This window comes from Trachypithecus francoisi, unplaced genomic scaffold (genome assembly GCF_009764315.1).
Source record: "Trachypithecus francoisi isolate TF-2019V2 unplaced genomic scaffold, Tfra_2.0 Lachesis_group8, whole genome shotgun sequence".
Taxonomy (NCBI): Eukaryota; Metazoa; Chordata; class Mammalia; order Primates; family Cercopithecidae; genus Trachypithecus; species Trachypithecus francoisi.
This window is the reverse complement of record NW_022681473.1, coordinates 8,338,337-8,349,012: the sequence shown is the minus strand read 5'-3', so window position 1 is coordinate 8,349,012 and position 10,676 is coordinate 8,338,337. Positions and strand designations below refer to the sequence as shown.

At 57.4% G+C, this 10,676-nt stretch overlaps 1 protein-coding gene across 1 annotated transcript; it reads right to left on the bottom strand.

Moving 5' to 3' along the window:
• Nucleotides 1–2: 2 nt before the first annotated feature.
• EFEMP2 (EGF containing fibulin extracellular matrix protein 2) lies at nt 3–6,366 on the bottom strand. Its single transcript, XM_033207833.1, has 11 exons — nt 6,208–6,366; nt 5,777–5,894; nt 5,502–5,550; nt 4,690–4,896; nt 4,069–4,191; nt 3,662–3,778; nt 3,401–3,520; nt 2,058–2,177; nt 1,843–1,969; nt 1,409–1,604; nt 3–637 (listed from the first exon to the last, which is right to left on the bottom strand). Exons 2-11 carry the CDS (start codon nt 5,885–5,887, stop codon nt 476–478), a joined length of 1,332 nt encoding a protein of 443 aa, XP_033063724.1. The 5' UTR covers nt 5,888–5,894; nt 6,208–6,366; the 3' UTR covers nt 3–475.
• Between the last annotated feature and the right edge of the window lie 4,310 nt (nt 6,367–10,676).

Genomic DNA, 10,676 nt, shown 5'->3' with positions numbered 1-10,676 from the left:
AGTCCAGTTGCCTCTTTTTATAGAAAAACAGGCCCAGGGAACTACTAGGGCTTATCCAAATGTACACTTTGAGGCAGAGTTAGGACTGGAACCCAGGGCCTCCTGGCACTCTCCGGAGTAGGGTTTCTTAGGACTCCTGCAAGCCAGCCAAGTCCAAATCTCTGGGCCAGGGCCTGGAGTCCGCCCTCCTCGTTACCTCCTCTCTTCTTGGGGTGGCTGAAGCTCGTGGTACAGAGCTCCCAGCTCCTGTCAATGGGGCCCCCTGGGCCTGAGCATACAGAGACCCCCATTTAGGTGAACTTGGCCTGCCCCCCCAAGTCCCACCCTGCCCCAGCCTGAGGCTTGCTGCAGTGTGACCCGCCCACCTCAGCCACCAGGACTCCTTCTTTCTCCCTTTATTGCCTTTCTCATTCTGCCCCTCATAACAGGTTCCTCAGCTAGGGTAGCTGCAGGGAGGGTGGCTCCCTCCTGCTCCTCAGAAGGTGTAGGCCCCCACAAAGACGGTGAGCCTCAGTACAGAGCTGGCCCGGTAGCTCATGAGGGAATTCATGGTGACCATCTCCAGGTCCAGCACGTACTCCCGGGGGCCTGTCACCGGCCGGGCGAGGACCAGCATGGCGCTGACGTTGTTGATTTGCTGCAGGGCAGTGGGTGGAGGGATATATGCTGTGTCAGCCTGTGTGCTAGGCCCCTGCCCCAGTGCCACCTCCCTGCCCCGTGGCTGTGAGGTGGAGGAACAGCCCTGGCCAGGCTGTGACCCCAGACTCTCATCCAGCTCTTTGACACCCTCAACGTCTCTCCTCCCCAACCCAGGCTCCTGCCTTCAGAAATCTCCTGCTGGGGCTCTTCCCACCCTTTCCAGCTCGTTCTGACTCAGGCTAACTGATGATTCAAGGTCACCATGTGGCTCTTGGGAGTGGTGGGACCTTTGGTGACCTAAAGTGAGCAGACTCCCTTCAGAGCATTCAGTTTCAAAATGAAAGAGAAGCGCTGGTTCTAGACAAACCCCTTCTCCTGGTGAGACCCATGCATGCCACTGCCACTCACTGTGAGCCACCCCTGGCCCCCTCCCACCTAACATCCACCAGCAAGGAGTGGACTTTCTGACCCCAGGCACCTGCACACGCCATTGCCTTGGTTTGTAGGTGAAATTGAGATCAGATATGGAAAACCAGTACCGGGACTCAAACTCCCGTGTCCGAGTGCTTCGTTAGAATTGCATTTAACCGCCTGTCCATTGCACCATGGGAATTTAGAATACCCCTGTCGTCCTACAGAAATCTCGCCTCCCGGGGGGCGGAGCTTTGGGGAGGGGAGGGGCATAGCAGCCTGGCCGAGTTCCCCCTTAAGGCGTCCTGGAGTTCAGTTTTAGATTGTGCATGTCAGTTGAGGGCTGCAGAAACCTTACCCTAATGTAGAAGTCCCCCTGCGAGTTTCCGGCACGGATCTGAAAGGCATTGTAGGCACCGGGGTAGACAGACGTCGCCTGGATCTGGAACACGTCAGCGGGCACGCTCCGCTCCGAGGTGATGGTCATGTAGCGGTGCACAATGGATGAAGGCTGCTCTCGACACAGAGGGTTGGAGGCTGGGCAGAGGCAGCGGCTAGAGACCCCGAGGTGGGGGACATGAATGAGCTCCTTGCCTGTCCCCCCAATTTCTCCTACCCTACAAAGGAAGGGAATTCCAGAAGGACCCTCCTACCCCTGTGACTGGTTGTCATGAAGGACTATGATTCCCATCAGCCCTCAGGGGCACTCACTTGTTCGAATAGATGCCAGTCAGCCCCAAAGCCCCCTGGGAGACGTAGTTTCTCTCGGGGCCTGGCATCAAATTGACTCACTTGTCAGAGACCTGGACGTAGGGCTCCACACAGCGGTTGGTGTCCACGCAGCGGTAGCCCCCATGGAAGTTGACACAGGTTTGGGCCTCGGAGCACTGGTGCGCACCAGACTCACACTCATCAATGTCTGTGCCAGGGGAGAGGGGCTAGAATCGGGGGCGTCAGGCTGCCAGCTCCTGACACCATCCTGCCCATTCTACCCGGGCATCCTGTACCTTGGCAGAGGCGTGTGGCCAGCAGCTGGTACCCCTGTGGGCAGTGGCAGGAGAAACGGCCTGGCTCGTTGACACAGCGGTACTGGCAGAGGTAGCTGGAGTAGCTACACTCATCAATATCTGAGGAAGCATGGGGATGGGGACCCCGGGTCAAGGGCAGTCTTCACCATTCAGTCCCACAAACATTTCCTAAGAAGGCCCAGCCCCGTGTTAGGCTGAATGTAGGAAGACGGAGGGATGAGACAAGCCACAAGCTCAGCCGGGAGATGGAGGGTTCAAACAAAGTTCTGCCCAGGCTGCCCCAGCTCAGACTTCTCTCTGCCCAGAACTGGAAGAAACACTGAGTAAAGTTAGTGGGAATCTAGAGGCTTGGGTGTGAATCCCACCGGCTGATTTAGGAGAATCTTATTTTCCCAATCAGTAAAATGAGTGTGTTAGACTAGATGAGTCTCGTGGGTCTGCCCTGTGCTGTAACCTGCCCAATTCCTGCAACCCACAGTCAGCCCGAGCACCCAGCAGTCACCTCCAGCTAACTGAGCTTCACAGGCAGACCATTTCCCTTCTCTTGTTCCACTCATGCTGCCAGGTGGCAGTGAGGCCTCATCCCGCAGCAAAGCATAACACAGGGGGTATGTGCCAGTTTACAGGGTGTGAGAAGTCTAGGGTCGAGCCCTGGCCCCATCTCATCCTGGCTGTATGAACTCGGGCAGGTCACTTAACCTCTCTTAGCTGAATAATGAAAGTCACCATTTACCCAGGTCTTTGTGCTTATTTTAATGTAATCCTCTCAACAAACCTGGAGGGAGATCTGAATGTCCTCATTTTGTAGAGGAAGGAGAAAATCATACCTCCTAGGATTCTTGAGAGGAAGGAGGCCAAGTGTGTCAGGGAACACACTACGAGGGCAGGTTCTCATTAAGTGGCAGTTAATTCACTTTAAAGCACTGCAGCTTGAGACTGGCTGGAGCCCATCTTTCACATTCTCACCTAATCCTCAACACAACCCATTATAGAAGCAGAAACAGGCTCAGAGAGAAGCGACTTGTCCTAGTGCAAAATTCAAATGCAGGTAAATGCAGGTGAGCCTGACACGTGGGACAAGTGGCACCCACATCCTCAGTCTCCCCAGTAGGCTTCAGTAGGGACCTAGCTGCCTCTTCTTATGCCTTACCCACTGGTCTGGGAGTGCTCCACAGCCAGCCGGGGTGGAGTACCCAGGAGGCAGCTGGGTGCACAGTGACGGGACGCGGAGGCCTCAAATGGAGAACTGTGTGGCAGGAGGCACGGCATAGGTAGGGCCTGGGGGCTCATGGAAGAGTACGCAGCAGGGGTGGAGCTCTCACCACTGCAGGAGAAGCCATCGCGGTGCAGCTCATAGCCCTGGTGGCAGCGACACAGGAAAGTCCCATAGGAGTTGAAGCAGCGCTGCTCGCATGGGGCTCCCATATCACACTCGTTCACATCTGGGGGTGCCAGGAAAAACAGGGATGAAAGCGGAGGAGCAGCCCAGAGCCTCCATTCTACCTGGGCTGGTCAGGAAGGGAGCGCCCCCACCTCACACCTCCCTGCCCAGGACCTAGGAGCCTGGCCCGGCCCAGCCTCACCCACACAGGAGCGGTTGTTAGGCCCCAGCTGGAAGCCCGGCTCGCACTGGCAACGGAAGGAGCCAGGCAGGTTCACGCAGCGATGCTGGCAGTAGCGGTAGCGGCACTCATCTATGTCTGGGATACAGGCAGGAGAAGGAGGGCGGAGGGCAGAGGGCAGGTGGGCTCGAGCCAGCTGGGACTCAAGGCTTAACCACCCATAATCCTGCCTGTGTCCGGGGAGCTGAATTGGGCAGGGTCAGCCAGGACACCTCCCAAACACACCCCCATACAGTCCTCTGTGTCTGATGACAGGAGGGTGAGGTGGCAGGGGCTGGAGGTGAAGCATGGGTTGAATGGGGGTCAGGTGCTAGGGCAAGGGCCAGACCAGGGACACAGAGCCTAGAGAAGCTGCTCCCTGGACTCACCCACACACTCGGGCCCGATCTTGCGGTAACCATCAGGACAGGTGCACTGATAGGAGCCAGGCAAGTTATGGCAGTCCTGGCTGGGGCGACAGTCGTGCAGGGCCTGGGCACACTCGTCCACATCTGCGAGAGACACCACTCAGCCCCTGCCTGGGATCCCGCACACCACCCAACATGACACATAGATCCAACACTTGAATTCAGTTCTCTCAACAGCACACGTAAGAGTTCACCAGCCTGGAGCCAACAGGAAAGGCACCCCTAACCTCTAAAACCGCATGTTGGGGGTTGCATAGGAAATAAGGTCTTGTCCACACACCCCCAGAAGCACTGATTCCTGGACTCTCCTTCCTCCAAGGCCTGTGGCTCCCAGGGGACAGACACTGGAAGGCAGAGTTCCTGCAGTGTCTCTGCAGCAACCAAGGGGAGGGGCCTGGAGCTGGCTGGAGCAGTGGCACACAAGCTGGGGCCACCTGTGGCAGGTCGCAAACAACATGAGTGTCTGGATGAGGGTGTGGATGTCACCAGCGGCCCTTTTGAGCCGGGCAGGAACATGAGGTCTGAATTTAAGACGCTTGGTGAGAGGACTGGAAGCCAGGCACCAGAGCAGTCCCCACTCACCCACACAGCTCTCCTGATCGTCAGGCTCATAGCCTGGTGGGCAGGGGTTGGGGTGTTGAGCGGGAGGCACTGGTGGCGGGGGTCCCTCGCCATGTAGGTCGTTGATGACGGCAGCGGAGCGGGGCAGGCACAAGTAGCCGCCGTAGTGGTTGATGCACTTCATTTCTCCCTTGCAGGCCTCAGGGATGGTCAGACACTCGTTGACATCTGCAGAGAGGGGCCTGCTGGGCACAGCCAGTCTCCTGGGCTGGCCCTGGAGGGAGCGGAGCGGGAGCCCAGCTCGGCCTTCTCCAAGATGTGTGGCCCCAGCAAAGCCTTCCCACTCTGCTCAACAAGCTAAGTCTGCCTGCCCAGGACCCCTCCCCAGGGTTGGTCAAGGCTGGAGGTGGGGCAGCTGTTCCCACTGTTGCCCTCATTCTTGGCCTGCAAGTGGGTCTCTAGCCCTCCCCACAGCCCTAGCCCTAGCTCAGCTCAAGAGCGGGGGCCTCTTTACCCACCCCTAGGGACACTGCCCTCCCAGGTTGTGATGAGACAAAGAGCTGGGACAGGAGAGTGCTTCAGAGAAGGCGTACAGGATCCAGCTCTTCTGAGGGGTAGGGGCAAGGTTTCCTGGGTTTCGGGGAGAGGGCGAGGCCACCCCTAGCTGAACTGGCCTCCAGAGAACCAGAGCTGGCCTCGGTGTAGCAGAGCTGGGCATAGGATGAGCTGCTGGGCTCCCATGGCAGCTCTCCGATGTGGGGCTGTCCCTTGGAAAGCAGCTATCAATCCCTTTCTGGGTTCCTGGGGGTGTTTGGTCCGCCAGGCACACACACCCCGGCAGTGCTGGCTGTCTGGGTCCCACTCATAGCCATCTGTGCATTCCTGGAAGGGAACCAGAAGTGGCCAGTGGTCACCCTAAGATCTCCTCCTACTGACCAGGCCAAGACTAGGGCCTGAGCCTGGCCACCCTCAGGCCTGCTCCAAACAAGGGCCCCCAGCCCTCCACCAGCCAGGGGAAGGAGACTTCCCCGGCAGCAGCCACCCCGGGGTCCCAGTCTCTTCCTCCCTACCCTTCCCATCCCAGGCCAGCGGCCTTCACTGTCCCCACCGTGTAGCTGTCGGGCTCTTCGGAATCCTGAGGAGAAGCTGATCCCAAGAGCAACAGCAGCAGCGCCCAGAGCAGTAGAGACCCGGGTAGGCAGGAGGCACAGGGGAGCATCCTGGGGCTGCGAGATGGTGGACACCAGTTACGGGCCTCTGCCGCGGCACCCCACTCCCTGTGCCGGGAGTCCGAACCCAGCCCCCGCCACTGCCCGCTCAGCAACGTGCTTGGGTCTCGGGGCCTCCCAGGGCTGGGGGCCGACTCCTCACAGGCCCAGGTCGCAGGCCCGGGTCCCAGGCCCACCCGCCCCGGCCACTCCGCCCCGCGCCCCTGCGGCGAAGGCCGAGGAGCGCGGGCCTCTGTGGGCGCTACGCTGCCGCGGATTCGGCCGAGACTCCGGCCCGCGCTCTACACCACGGACGGTCACAGCCACTCACTTGGGCCCGCGACGCCCCCGCGGCCCGCGGCTCTGGCGGCTCGGCTGGCTCCGACAATGCCTGCGGGCAGACGGACGGGCGGACGGCACAGCTCCCTGGACGCGCGGCCCCAGGAAGCGCCCCCCGCCCGCCCGCCTGCCGCGACGCGGCCCACCCCGGCGCCTCCGCCCGCCCTTCGGCGGATTCCTGAGCCCGCGCCAGGGGGAGGGACCCCGACCCCCCGCTTCTCCGCCCCCGGCCAGCCACAGGCCCCCACCCGGTCCCCCGCGGCGCCGCCCGGAGCCGCCTCCCGACGCGGGTCCAGGGTCCCCCAGCGCTCGATCCTGGGGCCCTGACCTTGATGCCAGGCCCCCAGACTTACCGGGGGCCCCCAGACGCTCACCAAAAATGTCATCCTGCTCGCCTAGATCCTACCTAATCTGCGCCCCCAGAATTTCATCCTGTGCACCCACACCGTAATCCTGGAGCCCCCAGATTCTCATTCTGCGCCTCCCGAGATCGTCCTGGGTACCCAGAGCCCACCTAACCCAGTCCTCCAGACCCTCAATCTGCTCCCTTCAAAATTTTATTCTCTGCCCCAGACCGTCATTCTAAAACATCCTAAAACTTCATCCAGGGTCCCCAGACCCTCGCCCAGGAACGAGAGGCTCCCAGGTGCAGAACTGTCCTCCTCGCTCCCTCCTGCCCTCCACCCCCAGGACCGTCTTTAGCCAGGTGGTCTTCACTGCACACGGCGTCCCCCGCACCCTCCATCCACAAAACTACAAGTTTGGGGGCGAGGGCGGCAGTTCCCTTTTGGCACAAAATGAATGGAAGCCCCTGAGAAGGAGGGCAGGGCTGATGTCCGACGTGCAGGATGCCAGGGTCGGGTGCCAACGCGCCTCCTCGACCTCCTCGCATCCGCGTCCCCTGCCCGGTTTCCGCCTCCGCCCCCGCCCCAAGTGGGGCCGTGTCCTTGGGGGCGGAGTATGGGCGGTGCTGGCTCCCAGGAAGGGGAGTGGCCTCTGTTTGCCCACGTCTCTGGGCGGGGCCAGGCGGGAAAGCGCTGCGTGTCCGGGGATCCCCCGCCTGGGGCCCGCCCTTCCTTTCCCTTTGCCATCCCTGCTTATTCCCGCAGTCGCCCTCCACGTGACCCCAGCCGGCCGAGGAGGGGACGTGCTGGTGGGTCCCGAGGCGAGCGCCTGGGGTTCAGGTTAACTGCGCAGTTCCCGCTCCTCGCCACTCTACCACCACCATCCCTCCCAGCCGCTGGGGCCAGAAGGTTAAATGATAGTTCTTCAGGGGCCGGGCGCGGTGGCTCACGCCTGTAATCCCAGCACTTTGAGAGGCCGAGGCGGGGGCATCACCTGAGGTCAGGAGTTCGAGACCAGTCTGGACAACATGGTGAAACCCCATCTCTACTAAAAATATAAAAATTAGCCATGCGTGGTTGCGCGTGCCTGTGGTCGCAGCTACTCAGGAGCTTGAGGCAGGAGAATCGCTTGAACTCCAGAGGGGGAGCTTGCAGTGAGCCCAGATCACACCACTGCACTCCAGCCTGGGTGACAGAGCGAGACTCTGTCTTAAAAATAATAATAGGCCAGACGCGGTGGCTCACTCCTGTAACCCCAACACTTTGGGAGCCCGAGGTGGGCAGATCACAAAGTCAGGAGTTCAAGACCAGCCTGGCCAACAAAAACACAAATTAGCCGGTGTGGTGGTACGTGTCTCTAATCCCAGCTACTCTGGAGGTTGAGGCAGAAGTATCTCTTGAACCTGGGTGGGCAGAGGTTGCAATGAGCCGAGATTGTGCCATTGCACTCCAGCCTGGGTGACAGAGCGAGAGTCCACCTCAAAAAAAAAAAAAAAATAATAATAATAATAATAGCTCTTTAAAACAAGAAAGACAATAACAAGTGTTGGCAAAGATATGGAGAAACTGGAGCCCTCATGCACTGTTGGTGGAAAATGGTTCCTCAAAATGTTATCACATGATCTGGCAATTTCACTCCTAGGGACACAAACCTAGGATAATTGAAAAGATATGTACACACACACAAATCTGTACACAGCGTTTATAGCTGCATTATATATAAGAGCCAAATGCAGAAACAATACAAAATCTGTCAACTGATGAATAACAAGATGCAGTACATCCATACAGTGGAACATTATTTAGCCATAAAAAGGAATGAAGTACTGATGCATGCCACAATATAGGTGAATTCTTGAAAATATTATGTGAAGTGAAAGAAGCCAGACACAAAAAGCCACATATTCTATTTATTTTTTATTTTTTTTTAGGTGGAGTTTTGCTCTTGTTGCTCAGGCTGGAGTGCAATGGCATGATCTCGGCTCACCACAATCTCTGCCTCCCAGGTTCAAGCAATTCTCCTGCCTCAGGCTCCCGAGTAGCTGGGATTACAGGCACCTGCCACCATGCCCGGCTAATTTTGTGTTTTTAGTAGACATGGGGTTTCACCATATTGGTTAGGCTGGTCTCGAACTCTGGATCTCAAGTGATCCACCCACCTCGACCTCCTACAGTGCTTGGATTATAGGCGTGAGCCACCATGCCCAGCACACATATTACATTTATATGAAATAACCAGAAAAACAAACCCAGAAAAACAGAAAGTAGATTAATGGTTGCCAGAGGAAGGTGGGGAATGGGGAGTGACTGCTAATGGATCTGGGTTTTCTTTGGGATAATGAAAATATTCTAAAACTAGATAGCAGTGATGGTCACATAACTATGCAAACATACTAAAACCCACTGAATTGTACACTTCAAAAAAGTGAAGTTTCTTTAGGAGGCCGAGGCGGGTGGATCGCGAGGTTAGGAGATCAAGACCATCCTGGCTAACATGGTGAAACCCCACCTCTACAAAAAAATTAGCCAGGCATGGTGGCGGGCGCCTGTAATCCCAGCTACTCGGGAGGGTGAGGTGGTAGAATGGCGTGAACCTGGGAGGCAGAGCTTGCAGTGAGCCAAGATCACTCCACTGCACTCCAGCCTGGGCGACAGAGCAAGACTCCATCTCAAAAAAAAAAAAAAAAAAAAAGTGAATTTTATAGTCTGTAATAATACCACAATAGGCCGGGCATGGTGGCTCACGCCTGTAATCCCAGCACTTTAGGAGGCCAAGGTGGGTGGATCACCTGAGGTCAGGAATTCCAGACCAGCCTGGCCAACATGACAAAACCCCAACTCTACTAAAACCACAAAAATTAGCTGGCTATGGTGGTGAACACCTGTAAGCTACTCAGGAGGCTGGGGCAGGAGAATCACCTGAACCTGATAGGTGGAGGCTGCAGCAAGCCGAGATCGTGCCACTGCACTCCAGCCTGGGCAACAGAGCAAGACCCTGTCTCAAAAAAAGGAAATATAAAAAAAGGCAGGAAAGGGGTGCTGCTATCACCCCGTTTCACAGATAGGGAGGCTGAGAGACTTGTCCATGGGACTTGTACTCATGTCCCACGGACTTCACGACCTGCTGAACTCCTTGCCCCATATTAGAGCATTAAGGACCCGCCCTGCGAACACCCACTGTGTGCCACAGTGGTGGGTGCTCCACTAAGTATCATTCCACTCAAGCCTCAGCCTGAGAATTGTCATTGCCAATTAGAGATGAAGACATGAGGCCCGGGGGGATGACTTAGTGCACAGCTGGTGCACAAACTGGACCTGAACCTCCATCTTTGCACTATCCAGTCTGCGTGAGCCTCCCACTTGGAGTTGCCTCCCCGGTCCTCTGCACCCTCAGTGACTTTCCCTCCCTTGGCCTGCTCTGCACTGGGTCCCTTTCAAGGTCCCAGACACCACTGGATCAGTGTCTCTCTCCGACCAAGTAGTGAGCTCCTCTCAGGGAGTGAGGCCCCTGTGCCCGTGGCCCACCCCTTACTGGGTGCCAGCAAGGATCTGCAGGGTCGGCAGGTGAATGGACACGAGTGAGTGGGTGGAGTACTCGGCTGGGTGCAGTGGCTCATGCCTGTCATCTCAGCACTTTGGGAGGCTGAGACAGGTGGATTGCTTAAGGTCAGGAGTTTGAGACCAGCCTGACCAACATGGTGAAACCCTGTCTCTACTAAAAATACAAAAAAATTACCTGGGTGTGGTGGCACGCACCTGTAGTCCCAGTTACTTGGTAGGCTGAGGCAGGAGAATCGCTGGAACCCGGGAGGCGGAGGTTGCAGTGAGCCAAGATCGTGACACTGTACTCCAGCCTGGACGACAGAGTGAGACTCCATCTCAAAAAAACAAAACAAAACAAAAAATGTTTATTGAGTGGCCACTGTGAAGCAGATGCTGTGGTGCTAGGCACCAGGGACACAGCACTGACTAAAAACAGACCCAAACCTCCTGGCCTTGGGAGCTCCCGTTCAAGGGAAGGAAAGAGGGGATCAAAGAGGAAGGCCACTGGGCCCCACACCTCCAGTCCCTCCTCTCCGTGGCCTCCCACATCCTACCATCACAAGAGACCGACATT